A 20,954-nucleotide genomic window follows, 5' to 3' on the forward strand; every position below is an offset into this window, starting at 1 on the left:
ATGTAGCTGGGTAATTATGTCATTGGCATCGGTGAGCCACTGCCAATATGTGACATATTGAAATCGCGTTTGAATTTGCGCTTGTTTTTTGCTTTCACTTTGCAATCGCGCGAACTGTGTATTGGTCAGTGATGATAATTTGTGCACCAATTCCTCTGACATCGTCTTATCAATCGTTAGCTTACTATGCAAACATGACAAGTGAAATCTCCTGCAGCAAGCTTAAACATGTGAGAGGTTGATCGCGCAGAGAATCGCTGAGCGTTATGTGAGTGCGTGTGTAAAAGCAGCAGGATATATATTGTAGCGGGTCAGGGCTGTTCGGGGTTCTGTTTGTACAGTTATGTTTTGTTTATGTTGCCATAGTGACGGGTGACGCCCTCTCGCTGCGACGGTGTGTCCTTCCGGGGTCAGAGGGCGCCCTGTGTGTTGTTGTTGTTGTTGTTGTTGCTGTGCGTGCTGTTGCCACGCTGAGCAGTTAGCTAGCGGCAGTGTTCTTCTGCAGATGTCAATAAACGGCTGTGCTCCCTGGCTAGCTCACGGGAAGCAAGACCAAACGATATCTCAGTCTCCTCCTTGTCTGAGCTCGCCACATTGGTGTCAGAAGTGGGATGATGGTGGCACCCCATGTTCTGACCCGAGTGACTTTTCCCCCCTCCGGTCGTGACCGGCCGGTGCGCCAAAAGAAGGCACTTGGACATTTGCAGGACTTTGTGTGGGGTAATGGGGTCGTCGGGGACGACTGACCCCTTAGGTGGGGGCTATGTAGCGGGTCAGGGCTGTTCGGGGTTCTGTTTGTACAGTTATGTTTTGTTTATGTTGCCATAGTGACGGGTGACGCCCTCTCGCTACGACGGAGTGTCCTTCCGGGGTCAGAGGGCGCCCTGTGTGCTGTTGTTGTTGCTGCTGTGCTGTTGCCGCGCTGAGCAGTTAGCTAGCGGCAGTGTTCTTCTGCAGATGTCAATAAACGGCTGTGCTCCCTGGCTAGCTCACGGGAAGCAAGACCAAACGATACCTCCGTCGCCTCCTTGTCTGAGCTCGCCACATTGGTGTCAGAAGTGGGATGATGATGGCACCCCATGTTCTGACCCGAGTGAATTTTCCCCCCTCCGGTCGTGACCGGCCGGTGCGCCAAAAGAAGGCACTTGGACATTTGCAGGACTTTGTGTGGGGTAATGGGGTCGTCGGGGACGACTGACCCCTTAGGTGGGGGCTATGTAGCGGGTCAGGGCTGTTCGGGGTTCTGTTTGTACAGTTATGTTTTGTTTATGTTGCCATAGTGACGGGTGACGCCCTCTCGCTGCGACGGTGTGTCCTTCCGGGGTCAGAGGGCGCCCTGTGTGTTGTTGTTGTTGCTGTGCTGTTGCCGCGCTGAGCAGTTAGCTAGCGGCAGTGTTCTTCTGCAGATGTCAATAAACGGCTGTGCTCCCTGGCTAGCTCACGGGAAGCAAGACCAAACGATACCTCCGTCTCCTCCTTGTCTGAGCTCGCCACAATATTTTAGTTCTGCTGAGCCAAGTAAGACAGGTCAGGGTGAAGAAGTGACAGCCAAAGAAAAGCTTACCACAAAACGGAAAAGTTATGACAAATCAGACTATAAGGCAAAAAGAAAGTGCAGCTTTATGGTTTCATGGACAAAAGAATTTCTGTGGCTGCAATATGACAAGTGAAATAACCAGGGCTGCACATAAGTGGTCCGCAGGTGCGCATTCGCTGTCAAAATAAAAAACGGGCACAAGATAAGAAGTTGCAACACGTGTTTACATACATAAGATTTTCAGGAGGAGGACAGACATTTGTTTAGAACTCTTAAAGATGTCGAAGAAGCAAGCTCCTTTAAGCAATTACTGTGATGTTCCTCCACCTCCAAAGTAATGTCAGAAGGAGTCCGAACCACAAAAGAAGCATGTATTCTCAGAAAAGTAGTTGCAGGAGGTGAGCTGGCTTCAAACAAATGATGAACGCAGAGAGATGTGGTGCGGAATGTGCCGTGAAAATTTAATAAATGAAAAATTAAAAAGGCATGAACATTTTTTTTGTATCGAAAAAATATCGAACCGTGACACCAAAGTATCGAACCGAACAGTGAATTTTGTGTATTGTTGCACCTCTAATATATATATAGATAGATAGATAGATATGTACAGTGCCAGTTTCTTTAAATATGTTACCTTAAATCACAATCACTCTTCAACATCTTTTCTATATTTATGCTGTAGGAGATCGGTCAGATGTTTGCTACAGTTGGCATGTGCGAACAGGCTGTGAACGCCTACCTGAAGTGCAACCAGCCCAAAGCTGCCGTCGATACGTGTGTCCATCTGAACCAGGTGAGAGGTGGAAAGAAAAACTTTGGCGCCACAATTTCTGAGCAACGCTGAGTGATTTACAGTCAGTGAGCCTCCTGCTGTCCTCCCACTCCCAACCTATGCCTGAGTGATATTTAGCTCCGGGGTGTGAATGCTTATCTCAAAGTCACTGGACTCTTCCAGTGTAAATGTTGGCCCAGGAAAATAGGAACGACACCTGAAAAACCAAGGATGGAGCTGTCTTACAGGTAGATTTAGTTTAAAGGATGTTAAATCTGTGCTTTATTGGCGGTCTCCTCTTCTAAAAGAATATGTCATTAGGAGCCCCAGCTTCCTTCCTTAAGGGCGGTTTCTCCTGCTGTGTTAATACTGCACATTTGACAAAAAAACAGGCAAGCTGTCAGCTACTTTGCCTGTAACCATCTTGTTGTCTTAGATCCCAGATCTCTGAAAAACAGTGTTTGTGCCTAAATTGTCCAGATCTGCTCTCCAAACCCGTCACGACACACTGCTGTTGCTTTTGTGACGAGATAATTAAGAACAGCAGTGTTACATCCGAGTAATGCCCATTGGATTCGGGATATTAATTGCAGTTCTAACATGGATTCATGTTAAAAACTGTGATTTCTCATAATAATTATAGAAATACATTATTTTTAAATGACCATTTTCTCTCGAAAGTTTTTTATTTTATGGTTTAATCATAAATTTACAAAAACAAAAAACTTTTGCCCATGAGAGATTCAGTTCTGATCATTCTTTTTGTGACAGATTCTATAGGTATACATACTGAAAATCTCAGCACTTCCCAGAAATAATAGCTTATTGTAATCTCCCTGCTGGGAGGCATTGTACACAGAGGGACAACACAGAGAGACAAACAACCAATAGTCATTTTCACACTTACAGGCAATTTGGAAACACTAATTTACTTATCTTGATGAACATGAACAACGTTTGACAGTAGTAGGAAGCAGAGGTGGGACCAAGTCATTGTTTTGCAAGTCTCAAGTAAGTCTCAAGTCTTTATCCTCAAGTCTCAAGTCAAGTCTCAAGTAATGTCAGGCAAGTCAGAGTCGAGTCTCAAGTCACTGGTGTAAAAGTCCGAGTCAAGTCACAAGTCTGAAACTTTGAATTTCAAGTCCTTTCGAGTCTTTAAAAACCCCCCGAAAAAAAGCATGTTGCAGTTATGCTAAATGTAAATATTAGACCATGTAATTTTTAAATCTGTGTTTTTCTCAACACATGACAAAATAGTGAACTTAGAAAATATACACAAATTGTGAAATTGCACCTCTTTAAAATGCAGCTCAATTAAACCTAGCTCCAAGAATAATTTTCACCGACAGTTCTGAGATAAGCTGCATGTTATTCTTGGATGCGGTTGTAGGACCGGCTTTAAAATCGCATGACAAAAATATCATACACATTAAAAAAAACTGTATCACCAACGTAGCCTGGACAACATTTGCTAGTTAGATGAAGTCAGCTATCTCATTGTAGCATATTTATATGCATATTTATAATCATACGGTTCTTGGAGTGAGTGCACACACTCATGAAGTTTAGTAACTTCAGGTCACTGCAACAAGCCCAGGTACAGTTTACCGACGGATGGGTAGAGGACCTTGAAATGCACCGTGTAGAAAGTAAAGACCATCGTACGTATCATAAGTTTACCAGTCTCACAAATCGTCTTCATAAATACACATTCGTTAACCATTTATTAATAGGACCTTTGAGCTCAACGGTAATTAATTAGTAGTGCAAATAATTTCTGGTAGCATCACAGAAATGTAGCAGTGACAATAATACTGTATGCTGTAATCGTACTGGACAATTAGTGATACAAAACAACTGTTTTATCCTGTGAATAAAAGTATGTGTTTTTGTCAATGTACCATAATAACAGAAGCGAAACGCAATATTGTGTCAGGACAATTCACTATTTATGCACAATAAATAAAGGAGCATAGCGCGACAATTTCTGTTCAGCGCTAGACTTGCTTGTAACCTATATCACTAATTATGTTAAGAAAAATGACGCATTAACTACAACAGCAGACTGACCTTTGTGGAAATGCTTGGAGCAGACTAACCTGTGAGCTGGAGTGTTCTAGGACGTTATATTTGATCTTTGAATGGCTGCAATCCAGTCGCCTCTTTGTTACTTCGGAAACATGGTTTGAACAATTTCTCTTCAACGACGTAATCCGATAACAACCGATCTCTTTACCCGTCGGCTTCCCGTGGCTGTCATGCGACCGGCTATTGCAGTTAATAATACAACAGCTTCTTGACATTTTTGTGTTTCTTTTTATCGCTGTATAACTGATTTCAATTGAAAGCCTGCGTGCGCTAGTACCGCTTGCCACGAGTTCCCAGAATCCTTTGCGGTTCTACCCGTGAATGACGTCACATTTTCAATCTCTATATAATATGCGTGTTAAATTTTATATTTGGGGTAAAATATCAAGTCTTTTCAAGTAAACCGGTTCAAGTCCAATTCAAGTCCCAAGTCATTGGTGTAAAAGTCCAAGTGAAGTCACAAGTCTTAGAACATTTTTTCAAGTCAAGTCTAAAGTCATAAAATTAATGACTCGAGTCTGACTCGAGTCCAAGTCATGTGACTCGAGTCCACACCTCTGGTAGGAAGTACCTGGAGGAAGCTCGCACCCACATGAAAAAGATGATAAAAAGACATATTTACTTTTTTTTTTTTATTTGTATTGAATGTTTTTCCTGCAGTGGAACAAAGCAGTGGAACTTGCCAGGACACACAATATGAAGGAGATTAAATCTCTCCTTTCAAAATATGCGTCACATCTTTTGGAGAAAAATAAAACTCTGGAAGCAGTGGAGCTGTATCGAAAAGCTCACCATTTTCTTGATGCAGCCAAACTCATGTTTAAGGTAAGTCAACATTCTTTTTCATGTAAACCAGCTTTATAGATTAATTTTAAACACATATATAATTTTTATTTTGCTGTATGTTTTCATTAGTCAAGTTAGGTCCTACATTTAATATGGACTTAAATTAGAAAGTCCTTAAAAAGTTAAATGTACCATGCCTTTACTCACACTTTGCCTCAAGTTTGCCAAAGTGTATTAACTCTTTACGCCTTGAAAGCCTACTAGGAGCATCCCTTAACGATATTTCCTGAATGGTTCCTGTCATATTTCAGGCTTTTTTTATAAAACAAAATGACTGGGTTTGCATGAGATGTCAGTGAGGGTGGTCTCTGCTTGTGCAGCTACGTTTTGGGGGAAAAAAAGAGAAACTAAAGGTCGTCAGATCACGTTTTTATTGAGGTCATCAAATATTATCTTTTTGGGAAAAGAGTTAACAAATAAAGATTCTGGTTTGTTCCATGAAAGATTAGTCAGTGCTTTGCAAATTATGTTGACACAGAACAAATCACATCGGGAAGATAGGCCTGGTATAAACTTGAAATAAAGCAAATAAATAATACTTGTTGATGTAATACATTTGCAAAAGTTCTGAAAACATGTTTTCACTTTGTCACTTTACGCAACTGAGTGTAGGTTGCTGAGAAAGAAAAATACGCCTCTGTCAGTGCGCCCCAGGGTGGCTGTGGCTACAATGTAGCTTGCCATCACCAGTGTGTGTGTGTGTGTGTGTGTGTGTGTGTGTGTGTGTGAATGGGTGGATGACTGGATATGTAAAGCGCTTTGGGGTCCTTAGGGACTAGTAAAGCGCTATATAAATACAGGCCATTTACCATTTACCATTTTACATTTGTGAAAGTGTGGCTTATGTTTGCAGATAGCAGATGAGGAGGCAAAGAAAAGGACACGACCTCTGAGGGTGAAGAAGCTCTACGTGCTGGCAGCACATCTAGTGGAAAATTACCACAAGCAGGTGAAGACGTCACAGCAGAGCAAAGGCAAAGGAAAGAAGACGGAGGTAAACCATGTACACACGTACTATTCCAAATCTTTCCAGTGCATTAGACATTTTTCTGCTGTAACTGTTTGAATAAATTATTTGTGATGTGTTTCAGAGAAAAGAGTCATTCTTGTGCTTATGTGGAAAGACGTCATCTGTTTGTGTACAGAGGTTTGTGTTCATATCATTGTGTGTATCTTTGTCTGTAATTAGGCAACGCATGCACTTGCTAGCCTGCTGGAGGAAGATGCAACATCTGCAGACAATCGCATTGTGGACAATGCCTGGCGAGGAGCGGAGGCATATCACTTCTTCCTGCTCGCTCAGAGGCAGCTGTACGATGGCTACTTGGAGAATGCCATGCGCACAGGTGCCAAATCACTCCTGTAGTACTTATTATATTACTTACATTATATAATCATACTTTATATTCTAATATATACACATTGATTTACCTTTTTTGTTTTTCTCTCTAAAATGTGAGAATTTTCTGCTTCTCTTTTTAAAAAACTGATGCAAATGAACTTGGTTTTGTACTTTAAGTCGAATACAAAATACCAACAAGAAACCTTTCTGCTGTTCTGTTTCTGCTGTTTTAATCTGCTGAATTCTTAAACTGTACGAAATTGAGAGACAGTGAAAATATTTTTTTTTGACTACACGAGCATTTTTGCATGTTTTGTACTGTTCTTTGTGTCTTTTAAACAGTGTGTTAGGGCTGAGCAATTAACCAAATGTCTATTTTATCATTTCCATATGCTCCAGCGGTGTGATGAAAAAATCACTGTGATAAATTTTTCCCATTTTCCCTTTCAGCTTTTTTCTTTACAGCTCATTTCCTTTACCTCTGTTGGATTTTTTTGGACCAGCAGTGTGGCCCAAAATTACTGTAGTTATTATTTGCTTATTTAATAATGGTCATAATTGAGAAACTCTCTCATTTAGTGTAACATATTTCAAGACTGCTTATTAGGCTAAAATGTTGCCCTGTTAATCTAAATCTCATTATAGCCAATGGGGCGTTGCCAGGAGATTCCCAGTTGGCATGAGGAACAGCCATCAAAAGCAGCAATATTATAAAAACAGGAATGAGTTTACAAAACTCACCTTCTCTCTGTCACCCTTACCTATAGACCTTTATGCTCTCGCCACAGTGTCCCTAAAGGTGCACAAAGGCTTGCCCTTCTCTCTCTAAGCAAGACATGGAGTGTCTACAGTGCGTGCTTCTCTACAAATAAGTTTGGACAAGTCATCAGGTGTAATGGATTGTCAAAGTTCGTTCCTGTTTCTTTCATTTAAGGAATATTTCTAAATTGCGACATATGGTCTCCTTAGCTGAACTGGAAAAAATTGTCCATGCATTTGTGTCATCGCGTTTAGGTTATTGTAATTCCCTGTTTACCAGCTTGGATAAATCATCTCTTTCTCGCCTCCAAGCTATACAAAACGCAGCAGCCAGACTACTAACTCGCTCTAGCAAGCGAGCTCACATCACTCCTATTTTATGTTCTTTACATTGGCTCCCAATAGATTTTAGAATTCGTTTTAAAATTATTGTTTTAACGTACAGAGCACTAAATGGCCAAGCCCCAGATTATTTATCCAAGCTTCTCACAAAATACACTACTGCTCGCCGTCTCCGCTCACAGACTCAGTTTGTTGGTTGCTCCCAGAACACGTCTGAAGACGAAAGGGGACAGAGCCTTTCAGTCTGTGGCACCAAGGCTGTGGAACAGTCTACCTCTACAACTATGTTTGGTTGACTCTGTGGAATCCTTTAAAAAACAGTTAAAAACTTTACTGTTTAAACAAGCTTTCTGTTGACCAATGCTTTTTACATTTTTATATTTTTAATTTACATTTAAACTCTATATTGTGTATATTGTGCATTTTGCTATTTATCGCACTGTTTATTTTAATCTCTGTGTGCAGCGCTTTGTGACTACCTGTCTATGAAAAGCGCTTAATAAATAAACTTTACTTACTTACTTAAAGGAAAGGTGTAAGCAACAGGGAGAAAGTAAGGAAAGAGATGCAGCTGAAAAATAAGTGCCAGCTAACAATGGATTTTTCACAAACGTGCATAGCAAAGGGCAGATGGTGGAGAGACTGAAGGAAGAACTCTTCAGTCATAAGCACAAGTTAAAAATGGGTTGTTGCTTTTTCTTTTTTTTATATTGCTGTGGCATATGTTCAATTTCATGTGTTTATGTCGTTTTTCGATTCTCTTTTGAAACACTGTCGTTTGTGAGAAGCAAATCATTTTCCTGGTCACGTCTGCTGGCCTTTCATAGATCTTGACATGGAGCTGAATGGTCGTATGTCTACAGTGTAAACATTCTTTGCATAGATAAGCATATTTTTACCAGATATGCAAAAAGTTCTTTTGGTTAACCGTAATCCTTCTTCTAAATTTAACATTAATCATCAGCTGCAGTGAAGCCACTGAGCCTCGATTTATGAAGGAACGATCGCAGATTAGTGCCTTGGGAAATGATCAATTTTATTTTTTCATTTACATATCTTTTGGTCTTTGGCGGTTTTGTAATTTCACTTGTCCTATACTCAGCATAAGCCTGACTTTTCACTATTTATTATTAATTGATTTTGTTGGTTTTTGTTTTGTTTTTTAAGCTCTTCACCTGCGTGAGTATGAGGACGTGATCCCTCCTGTGGACATCTATTCTCTGCTTGCTGTCTGCTCTGCAGCCAACCGCGCCTTTGGCACCTGCTCACAGGCCTTTATTAAGCTGGAATCCCTGGAGAGTCTTGATCCTGAACAGCGGCAGGCCTATGAGGATCTGGCCTTGGAGATCTTTACAAAGCACAGCCCAAAGGACAGTCGCATGATCGAGTGGAACGCATCATCAGAGGGGTGAGATTTATCGCTAATTAACTTCAAACTCTATCATCAAACTGAGAGCAGCGTCATCTCCCAAAGTTGTGAAAATTATGTCTAGATGTAAACTTTTTTTATTTTATTTTACTGTTATGTTGATTTTGGCGATGATAGTTGAAAGACATGGTGGAGTATAAAGTTTGTAGCTGGTTAGTTGATTAGCAAGCTTCATCTCTAAGCAGTGCAGTGCAATGAACAGATACAGTTACCTTGTAATTACTGCAAAGTAACCAACAAGGGAAGTCTGTGAGGACTAGTGGTCATTAGAGAAACTGCAGCTATTAGCCCCAAATGTTGTGTTGTGATTCATCTCCTTAGGTTTATGAAATAAACTAAATCTAGAACTACAAAACGAGAAAACAGCCACGACTCAAAACCAGAACCGAAGTTAAACACATTTAAAATGGAGCACCGAAAGCAGGAATCAGTGGCCTAAACTTCTGGTCTTTCCTTTGTAGCCCTTTTACTGGTGCATTGTTTTGATGACAGTATGACCTGAAGCAGCTTTCTGTCTTTTGTTTTTTTCTCCTTATTTTGTCAGGATGGAGGAAAGATTTCGCACTTGCATCGTAACTGGTCTGCCTGTCCAGGAGTACAGTTGTTGGATTTGCAGTGTGTGCAAACACTGCGCTCATGATCAAGAAATCAGCAAATATAACTGCTGCCCGCTGTGCCACACTCCTATACTGTAAAAGGAGAACAAAAGATGAGAAAATCTAAGTTATTTTCATAGAAAAAAGAGAAATGTTAAATCATTTTAACTACTTTCAGGCTTAAAGTTTAAAGTTAAAGTTCCTGAACAGGCAGCTACAGAGGAGCTACCAAAACAAGATTCACCCTAATCTTTGACTTTTACTATAAGCAGTGTAAAATACTTTGGTTCTTTGTATCTATTTTCACGTAAATAAATAATTCTGTTAATAAAACAGCTTAAACTGTTTCTTTGTTCAACCGGAGGAGACGCCAATGCTGAACCATGTTGAAGAGATCTTCAACATGGTTCAGCATTGGCGGAGACGCCAATTGGCGGAGACGCCAATTGAGTTAAGTTAAGCCCACTCTCTTAGCTGGGCCGGTGTCTTCACAGGAGAGCAGGAGAAGGTGGCCGGGGAATGGGAAGTGTGGGCATCTCCTGTGTTAAACTGCTGACTTCATGACCTGGAAGAGCTGGAAAAGAGAGAGACAAGGTTAGCACCAAGACCTTTTAAAGAAGACATTTCTAACATAAATTGGAGCAGAAAACGTGCAAAGTGGTGCAAAAAAAAAGTCACCAGAATGCAAGAAAAGAAGTGTCTCAGTACTCCTCAGGACTAAGTGCATCCAGCCACATGAAATCTCTCTTTGTGTGGTCGCCAGGGCACAGCTTCTGTTATCCATTTTATTTTTAGTACATGGAAGAAGGACGAAATTTTCGAGGTCTGTAATTTCACATAAAAAGAAAAACTACAGAGCAAGAGGAGAGGGATCAATTTTTAAGAAATAAAACTCAATGTGTGAGTTTAGGCTCAGATGTTAAAACAAAAATATACAAGAATAAACGATGAAATTTTGGGGTTTCATTGCACAAGGCTGGTTCAATCTCCTCAGCCTGCACATGTCTGTGGCTGTATATTGAATATATGGAGGTTATAATTTCCTTCATATAGCCTTTAATTTGATTACATTTCTTTCTGATTTCTTGAATATGTATGACTTCATAATAGTAGAAAATTTTATGTTTTTCTCTGATTATCGTTTTTACTAATTTTCACTTTAAACTCATAAGCTTTGAGGGTATTTTTGTCATAATTTTACGGCTTGTCATGAATATTACCCCTTCTCAAGATGTCATTATATCGTTATTTATTTCTGTATTTTATTAATAATGTTTGTAATGCAGCATTAGAAAATTGAGAAGCTTTTGAACTTTAAAAAAAAATCCACATTAATGATGTGAAATGCCTCCATCACTGTTGACTGTAGGCAGACTAGTTCTTTTGTTTCATATCTTATTCTGCCCCCTGCTGGTAGGAAACTGCATCAGTGAGCTGTGTAGGTAATTACACTATATTGCCACAAGTATTTGTTCATCTGGCTTCACGTGCATATGAACTTAATCCATATTATTGAATATGATGTCGGCCAGCCCACCCACCCTTTGCAGCTAAAACACCATCAGCTCTTCTGGGTATTTTGGGATACACAATACTCATGGGTTCACTTGCAGAAGTTAAGACATTTTATTACACTGAGAAATATAAAGGTGCTAACTAGTGCAAAAAATTGTGATGCTATAAAAGAATGATTTTCATTTCAAAATAAATAAAATAGCCGTGACAGACTGGCGGCCTGACCAGGCTGTACCCTGCCTCTCGCTCTGTTGCAGCTGGGAAGACTCCAGTAAGTAAAGCTGCCTTTTGTCTGTTTTGGGAATGTTTTCTTTGTAGCACATGCCTAAGCCAAGCTGTATTTTGCCCATGTGTGGGCACCGGACCAACACAAAGAAAAACAACCATCCTCACTTTCATCTTCTTGCTTGCTTCTTTAGTTAGGTTAAAATTATTACCTAAAATGTTGCAGCCACAGTACTAGTGAGATATTATTTCTCCCTTATTAGTTTGTCTTCGCCCTTTTAACCTAGAACTGAATTTAAAATCCTTCTTCTCAGATATAAAATCCTGAATGGCCAGGCTTTATAGTAAAGACCTCATAGAATCATATTATCCCAACGGAGCACCTCACTGGGATACAGGCTTATTTGTGGATCACAGAGTTTCTAAAAGTAGAATCAGAGGCAGATCCTTCAGCTTTCAGGCCCGTCTTTTGCATGCAGGAGACAGACGCTCTCAACTTTGAAGATCAGGTTTCAAACTTTCCTTTTTGGTTACTGCTGGATCAGATGATGCTGATCACCAGGTGTCAAGTCATTTCTCATTAAAAAGGAGCTTTTCCTCCTCAGCATCACCAATTGCTACTCACAGCGGATTATCTAATTGTTGGGGTTCTCGTGGTGCACTTGGGTCAAAGCACAGGGAGCTGGCCACTGCTTCTGATTTATACGCTGGGTTAAATGCTGAGAAGGCGTTTCCCTCAAAGGATCATTAAAGATATCCTTGTTCATTTTCCACATGTCATCAAGGCTTCTGTTCACTATTTACTCATTTTCAAGCTGCCCTATCATTAGATGCTACAAACTTTGAATTAATATTTTATGCAGGAATCATTCTTTAATGACTGCATTTGTGTTTGTATCTTACCTATACTGATAACTTTGTGACCAATATTCTAAAATTTGATATAATTATAGTTTTCAGGCATTCCAACAGATTGTTTCTTGGCTTTTGTTTTAGTAGTGATGTCTTATCTGAAACCGCACCCACTTCTGAAATGTACCAACTGTCCATCCATACAGAGATCAGTTCAATGGAGTATTTGGGTTTCCAAATAGACCAGGGAGAACAAGTTTTGTCCACTGTCTGCCCTGCTTGCTCAGTTATAACACTATATGCCCTTCAGGATATCTCGAGATTTTGCTCTTGATAGTAAATGCTATATGGACTGGTTTGCTTTCCTACTTTACATGACCACTCAAAGCACTTTGAGTGTTCTGGCCATGATTTACTGCAAAACTGGAGATTGCATAAAATTATACTCACATTACAGCCTATAAAGCTTAAAAGATACACATATTGCATATACAGTATATACAAAAATGTTCCTTTATTTTTCCATACCTGGACCAATTTGTGTAAAAACAGGGGTGTCTATTCCACCTCTCTTCTTACTGTTAGTGTGTTAGTTTTATCCACTTTTATTTTTATTTCACGACATTTGCTACATTTATTTTCTGTTCAGTATCCCATCATCGTTTTCAGCACTAATGTAATCGCAGAAAATTGTACACAGCACGGCGAAGACTGATTACAGAGTGATAAAATATTTACGCGGATCGATTTAACACACCTTAAAGGACCTGGTGCAACCTGGACGCAGTTTACACATCAAAGTTTAAATACCCACTCAGAGCCTGTTAGCGGGGCAGACGTGCCGTGCCAGCCATCCTGTGTGAAGTTGCGTCTCCACCTCTCTCACCGCAGAGCGCCTTGAACGGCACACTCCCCTCTGAACAAAGTCAGAAGATCCGCAGGACACATCGGCACATGAGCAGGTAAGCTGCTGGGCTTATTTCTCGCAGATTTGGGGGTCAACGAGATGTCTGAACAGGAAATATGATCTTACTGGGTGTTTAATTAAATTTTTTAGGGTTTTGGAGTTGAGTTCAAGCGGTGTTAGTGCAGAATATTTACTTATAAAAATAGTACTTTGTTGTTTCGCTGCATCTTTTCAGAGTCTAAAATAGTTTGATTCACCGCGTGCGTAACACAAGTCCGCACACACGGACTTGTGTTACGCACAAGAGCTGCACTGCTCCATGAAAGCCGGTATTGATTACCGCTTGGATGAAAAACGCTGCCCAGTGACATGGGTGTGTAAAAGTACATAAGTGGTTGGAAAAACACAAGTACTACAATTTGAGAAAAAGTGTTACATTTCATTATTTTATGCAGAGTATCCTATACATGCTTACAGTGCGCGCGTATGGTCTTTACACGAAACGTATAAATGTCTAATGTATAAACTTATAAATGCTATGGAAGTACCAGCCCGTTCTCACTTCTGGCGTATCATACCGACGGAAATTACACCAAAAGGTCACACAAAAATAAGGAGGAGGATGTATTTGCATAAGGATGGGTTTGGGTGATTTGTTTTTAAATTTTTGAATTAAAAATTCATCATTAAAATTAAATTCCTTTTTTCGTGTAATTATAATAAATTTAAAAGGATGTGCACTTTGAAAGAGTAGTATGTGACGTGACAATTTCTCGAGTGAAGTTCTGAAAATGAAAACGAAAAAACTGAATAATCATGAATATGCGTAAATGTATAATTCTGACAAATGATAGTCACAATCAGCTCAAGTTCTTGCCGTTTATTTATTTTTTCATATGCTGATAAAAAATGTTTTAATTTATGTGCTGTTTTCCTTTCACAACACATCTCTTTTAGAGCAGAGTGAACACATTTATTTTACTAGCCTACACTTTTCCTGTTGGGCAGTTATTACATATGGAATTAAAATTATACATCAACTACAGTAAAACATAAGGTTTCTGAAAACTCACAATTCTAAAGAAATGTTCTTAATCTAGATATTAAACAAGAACGTTTCATGACGATACGCCACATACTGGCCAGCAGGGGGAAACAATCAAATACTTGTGGCTGTAAAGAAGTCAATGAGAACCCGAGTTCCCTCATTCCAACATTTTCTAGATTACCTTACTTCCCGTTTCAGATAATACTAAATCACACATGAAGTTCATTATGTACATTAAGGTCATTGTTTAAATCAGGCAGGAGAATAAACCACTGTATCCTCATTGGTTAATCACTCACATGTCAATAGATAATGAACATGCCATACCTCTCACTTTCTCAGATTTACTCCTCAGTTGTGGCTACTAAAAAACCCACAAATACAAAAATAAGTTCTTTATTAAATAATTTAAATATCTGGATAAGTGGTAAAAACTGTGAGTGACATAATGATTTAAACAGATGACTTCGTGTTTAGAATAGATTAAAAACAAAAAAATAATATATCATGTGTGCACATGCTAATTTCACTACAACACTGCAGGACTTTTAAAAATTTTGAAAGTCCTGCAGTGTTGTAGTGAAAATTCTCCAAAGTCCACCATTGTTAGGTCCACCATATTATATCCAAACGCAGCATTTTCACTGTCTGGAACCAAAAGGAAACAAGTTTACACCACCTTTAACAAGAAGAAAAAAACATCTAGTTGATCTCTATGGTCTCAATCTTCGATGCTTCTATATCACTACTAAAGTCTTCATATCTGGGTTGACAGATTAATAAAACCCATTTGAAGTGGGTTAAAGCCACAGCAGGTGTGTAATAACCTAGGTCTTGCAGCGTGGTATCCACACTGGCCTGAAAATCTTTAGATTGTAGAAAGAAAAAAAGCACGACGAGCAAACATAACACCTCGGAGGGGACAGGGGACCCCACCTTCTTTATCAAACTCAATTTTAGATGATGTGTTTTAACATTAGGTTTCCACTCTCACAGGTATCACAGGAAGACGTGACTGGGTCATTTAAGGGCTTCTGACCGGAATTAAAACATAGAGCCTTTTCCTAACGGTTAAACACAATCTTTAACACAAAGCGCTCCATGGACTCAATCAAAGCATTATTTTCCTATGACCTACCTCTTTAGCAGGGGGCTACAAAACCCAATCTGTCGTTGTAAACATCACCCACAGGGAAACAAGCCAACCCTGCCTACAAGGGGGGATACTTAGACCTAGTTTCCACCGATTACACCAATCAGTGTCTCCATAAAACTTTTTTAAAAGGTCCTCAACCCTTTTTAAATCTCCCTCGTTTGCTCTTTAATATATTTCTTTTTCTTATTCTCTGTTCATTTTAACTTCTTGTGCATTCTTCTGGAATCCAGTCAAAATAACTTTGGTTCTGTTGGAGTTTTATTTGGAATAATGTTCTCACATATGACACTGACTTATTCTCAAAACATTGCAGGGGAATTAGTTACTTAAGGCTTAAAATTTAATTAAACTCCTCCGCAGCAGGCAGCTCTGATGATTTCAGGTCCTTCTGCACATTATTGCATAAAAAGTAAGTGAATTTTAACTTTTTAAATCTAACTCTATCCTGACTATGAAAGCTAACATTAGAAAAATTTTAAAATTATTGATATTGATTAAGAGTTTCACACATATATGTGTACAGTTGACGTGGTTCGACCGTGTGAACAGGATGCTTCCTGGGCACCTATGACACCTGCACAACTGTGAAGGGGGTGCTTTTGGCATTGAGATCCTGGGATCGATGGATGGATTTAAAATTGATTTAAAAGCCAGTAATGAAATATAAAGTACAATGGCAGTCAGGGCGTTCATAAAGAGCCGGACACTGTAATTCAATAAAGATAAAAAGAACTAAAAAAGACTAAAGCAAGCGTTAGTACGAGGTGTCCTCATTTCTGTGTTTGTTTGCAGGCACTGACTCCTTTGCAGGCACTGACTCCAGGGACTGGAGGAGCTTCATCATGACATATGGCAAGATTCTTCACCAGCCTGAGGGTTGCTTCATTAATGTCAACGTTGGAGGTTTCAAGCAGCGAATGGACCTCACCGTCCTGAAACGATTCCCGCAGACACGACTGGCTCGTCTTCTGTGCTGCAGATCCAAAGAAGCTATCCTGGAGCTCTGTGATGATTTCAGTCCCTCTGAAATGGAATACTACTTTGACCGCAACCCAAGTTTTTTCTGTTACGTTCTCAACTTTTATCTTACAGGGAAAATCCACCTGGTCGACGGGCTATGTGTGGTCTCATTCTTCCAAGAAATTGAATATTGGGGAATCAAGGAGCGTCACCTGGACTTCTGCTGCAGCACCAAGTTCCACGACCTGATGGATCTTGCTGAGGATGGAATCTGGGATCAGAGGAGCGACGAGATGCAGCTCAATAGCTCTGGTTCTTCTATTACTGATCTGTCTGTTTTGGAGGATGACGAACAAATGTTTGAAGGCTCCTGGTGTGCAAATGTCCGCCGGAGTGTTTGGATTCGACTTGAGAATCCAGGTTTCTCCACATCAGCCAAAGTTATGGCTGTAGCATCCCTCGCTGTAGTCATCACCTCCATCGTGGCCATGTGTGTTCACAGCATGCCAGACTTCCATCAGGTGGATCCTGCTGAAAAAAAAATAGAAAATCCAGTGCTGACGTTTTTTGAGAGCCTGTGCGTCGTGTTTTTCTCTGCAGAGTTTATTCTTCGCTTGGTTGTTTCACCATCAGCCAGGAAGTTCATGTGCAGCCCTCTCAACATTATCGATCTATTGTCAGTCATGCCCTTCTATGTCACTATCCTGTGTGACCTAATGAACGAGGGTGAGAGCACAGACCTTGAGAACGTTGGCAAAGTTGTGCAGATCTTGAGGCTGATGCGAGTGTTTCGTGTTTTAAAACTGGCTCGTCACTCAGCTGGCCTTCGCTCTCTTGGTGCCACCTTACGGCACAGCTCCCGTGAAGTGGGGCTGCTGGTGCTTTTCCTGTCTGTGGGCATTTCCGTGTTTTCCTCCCTCATTTACTGTGTGGAGAAAGACTCTCAAGAGTCTGAGTTGCAGACTATCCCTATTGGCTGGTGGTGGGCCACCATTAGCATGACGACAGTCGGCTATGGAGACACTTTACCTGTTACTTTGGCTGGGAAGCTCATAGGAACTCTGTGCATCATCTGCGGGCTGCTGATCGTGGCTCTGCCCATTACTAACATCTTTAACAAGTTCTCCAAGTTCTATCAGAAGCAAAGACACTTAGAGCTCAAGCCAAGCAATAACTGCACCAGCATGCACAACTAAAGAACAGCATCTAAAGAAGTCCTACCCCTACAGTCTCATTCATGATTTAACTTTACAAGAGATTACATCGGCAGGTTTAAGATTTCTTCATCGTCTTCCATGAGCAAGATAGAAGGGTTAAATAAATAGACTGCATGAAAGTTCTGAGTCATGGTCTTGTTTTTTGTAGTTTTGAATTATTTAAGTGTTTCTGTGCTTTGTAAAAGGTCACGGGATAGCTAAATATTAAACACAAAACACAGGAGGACGTTAGTGTAAATTTCAAAGATATGCAGTTTAGCATTACTGAGGACAAAGAAGACACTGTAGTTTTTACAAATGGCAGTTAGTGGGCTTTTTACAGAGAACTCACACAGTGTTGCATACTAAAATTACCAACCCCAGTCTTTGAACACAGCTGCCACTTTGTCACAGCTTCAGGATTACCAGCAATTAGCCAGATAGAAGATAACAAATACCAGCTTCAAGGTTTCCAGTTCCATGTGCCAGTAGTGTATGAATGAAAAGCTGAAATAAATGTAGATTGTCATCAGATCCTCGCCAATTGTTTTGAGACTGTATTGGAAAAATTAATGTAGTGTCCTATTAGAAATTAATTAAAACAGGAAATGGGTTAATGTCTGCATAAGTGGGAACAAACATGGAGACGGAAACAAAGCCATCAAAACAAAAACAAAAAAACTGAGTTAATGCAAATATTGAGTAATGTTGAGTAAATCTCATCCTTTTAAATTGCATTAAGGTTTAAAGTTTGCAGGGTTAGCTGTAGCTGCTAGCAGTGATCTCAGCTTTTTTTAATCTATAGACTGGAACTCTTGACTGTGTTTGTGCTATTGGAATAATAACATGACCCGCTGAGCAGTTGATTGTCCAAAAGGTCTATGTTCTAGCTTTGATGAATGCAGCTGTAGTATTTATTTAGTCTGTTACTTAGCATTTAGTAGCAAATATCTCAGTGTGGGCAATGAACTACTACAGTCTACAGATGCAACTTGGAAACCAAATCTAGTTTAGTACACTTCTCTTTTGACCAAATATGGTCCGTGCCTCTTCTTCTTCATTTTTTAAGGGGTCACTACAGCAGATTATCAGCCCTATCCCTCCTCAGAACATGTCCAAACCATTTTAGCCTTGCCTCTCTAACTTTGCGTCTAAACTTAACATCTTTCGCTCTGCAACCTCCAGCTCAGCCTCCCATCTTTTTGTCAGTTCAACTGTCTCCAAAGCATACATTACAACAGGTCTCTCTACAACCTTGTATACCCATCTTTTCTCTCTTGCTTTTATCGTTCAAACTTACTTGTTATCATCACTACTGTCTCTAAAAAAACAAAACAAAAAAACAACAACAACAAGATGGCGACGGCCACCAAGCCAAAGTTGAGGCTTCAAAATAGAGTCTACAAACAAGTGAATGACATTTCAGAGGCTGTGTTCATTGTTCAGACCCAATCTGTGATTTTTACCAACAAGTGTGAAATATAGCACAGAATTCTAGTAATGTCCTTTGTCTTTACCTATTGCTATCATGCTGCCGCAGACCTGCTATTGATCTGTGCCTCATTTCCCCTTCTCTTGCTTGTATCTTCCTTTCAAATGCAGTTAATTGCTTAATCCAGTGAGATGCCTCCTGTTGTTTGCTGGGTTATCAGTGTAATGAGCTCTTAATCAATGTCCCTGGGCTAAGAGTCAATAAAAAGAACTTGGAGGGTGCTGAATTAACAGTACATGCTATGATGAGTATTGATAGCCTGTAAATGGAGACAGTATAATGACTGTGTCGAGGTTTATTATCATTAGCAGGATTTATATTACGTCCACACAGCTCAAAGTTGACTGTGTGTGAGAGCAAACATTGAATCCTCCTCTCGCCGCAGTCACCTTCATCATCAGTATGTATGTGTGTCCTAATCTTCCACAGATAAGATCAATGAAAACAGGCCAAACGTCCTAGCTGCCCTCCAAATGCTGCCAATACTATACAGATGACTGATTTAAATACAAATCACTGAGTGCCTGTGGTGAAGTGGTGCTCTGTAGTCAGATTAGTCTCACAGACTGCTGAAAACAGTCATACTGCAGCCGTCAGCTGTCAGAGAATTGCTCAGCAGCCTGTGACTTCAGCACTTAAATAAATGTTTGCATCAGCACTCAGGAGCACGGTCACCTTTTCTGCTTGATTTCTTTCTCCTGCGCCTTTCCTTTCCGCTAAAAGTCACGCAGTATTGCAATCTAATTCACTTCACTGCGTAGGTTGCTCTAACTGGAAACCACCGTCAGCAATATCTGTGGTTACCTCAGTAATAAAGGTCAGCTGGGAACAGGAACAGAGGGGTGCTTTTTGTCCTGTCATGGTATTCAAACTCTGAAAGTCAATACATGCTGGGAGACTGATAACACAATGATGCAAAGATGCAAAGACAGACAAAGCCAACAGTTAAAACAGTTAAACAAATACAAACTGTATTTGTATTCATGCGTATCGAGTAATTACAGTGAATTTACACAAAGTGTTCAGTAAGCACAGCTTTGAAATAGCTGCAGAAAGGTGCAGAGAAAGGACAAAGCTGCAAGCAAGAGAAGACAAAGTTTATGGCATGCAGCCCGAGCCTGGAGCACCAATAACTATAAGCTTTATTAATCAGAAAGCTTTATGCCTTCTTCTACCTTTTCTGTAGTGCTGTGCAAAAATCTTGAGTCACCCCTCATTTTGTTAAAACTTTGCTGGAAAAATTGAAAATGGGTGCAGTGATCTGTTGGAAAATGTACAAACATATATGGAAATACAGCTTATAAGGCAAAAAACAGAGTTTAAATGGTTCTAATGAGCTTAAGAAGACAGTATTTGACTACTTCCAAAAGAAGATGAAGGCTTTTCACTACTCTGGCAAAATATAATTCCTGTAGATAGAGGAACAAACAAAGTACTAAAGGTCTTAATTTCTTTTTTCAGCATCACTTAAACAGATTATTTCTAGTTTGAAAATATTTTAGAGGTGAAAAGAGGCAGTCATATAGGCATGTTTTATTTAAAAATTAAAGGGGAAAGGTGACTCCAAAGTTCCCTTAAAATAGATTGCCTTTCCACAGAAATCTAAAAAGCATGAAAACATTTCTGTCTATAAATTTCTGAACTGACAGTGTTTAGATGTCTAAAAGTAGGGAGTCACAACATTTCAGTATCTCCATATCTATGTTTATTATCTCTGTTGTTAGGTTTTTAGATCTTTGCTACTTTCTAATTTACCTTCACAAGATTTAAATCCATCCCATTTAATCTCCCTCTTAATCACTGCTAACTCAGCACATTCACGCCAAAGAAGGATGTGCTGTGCTCTTGAAATGGAAGAGCAGAGGATAAAAGGACACACTCTCTCTGACTGA

General features: G+C 39.9%; 2 protein-coding genes across 4 annotated transcripts in view; both read left to right on the top strand.

Moving 5' to 3' along the window:
• wdr35 (WD repeat domain 35) overlaps positions 1-13,378 on the top strand; it is a 28,089-nt gene extending 14,711 nt beyond the window's left edge. For 2 of the 3 annotated variants that reach the window (XM_026152761.1, XM_026152762.1), the window contains 6 exons: positions 2,220-2,330; positions 5,058-5,222; positions 6,097-6,237; positions 6,433-6,589; positions 8,854-9,094; positions 9,660-10,044. In XM_026152761.1, coding sequence (XP_026008546.1) covers positions 2,220-2,330; positions 5,058-5,222; positions 6,097-6,237; positions 6,433-6,589; positions 8,854-9,094; positions 9,660-9,810 — 966 coding nt within the window. In that variant the 3' untranslated portion in view covers positions 9,811-10,044. Of the gene's footprint in view, positions 1-2,219; positions 2,331-5,057; positions 5,223-6,096; positions 6,238-6,432; positions 6,590-8,853; positions 9,095-9,659; positions 10,045-13,194 lie in introns of those variants that run through there. The other variant, XM_026152763.1, reaches the window with a different exon arrangement.
• LOC113012510 (potassium voltage-gated channel subfamily S member 3-like) lies at positions 2,393-18,884 on the top strand. The gene is made up of 2 exons (XM_026152765.1): positions 2,393-2,557; positions 16,207-18,884. The coding sequence occupies exon 2, from the start codon at positions 16,257-16,259 to the stop codon at positions 17,568-17,570; it is 1,314 nt and encodes a 437-aa protein (XP_026008550.1). The 5' UTR covers positions 2,393-2,557; positions 16,207-16,256; the 3' UTR covers positions 17,571-18,884.
• The last annotated feature ends 2,070 nt before the right edge of the window (positions 18,885-20,954 follow it).

Source organism: Astatotilapia calliptera, chromosome 19 (genome assembly GCF_900246225.1).
Source record: "Astatotilapia calliptera chromosome 19, fAstCal1.2, whole genome shotgun sequence".
NCBI lineage: Eukaryota > Metazoa > Chordata > Actinopteri > Cichliformes > Cichlidae > Astatotilapia > Astatotilapia calliptera.

What these genes read in the sequence shown, in the direction of transcription:
- LOC113012510 (XM_026152765.1), top strand. Translation starts at nt 16,257, where the DNA reads ATGACATATGGCAAGATTCTTCACCAGCCTGAGGGTTGCTTCATTAAT.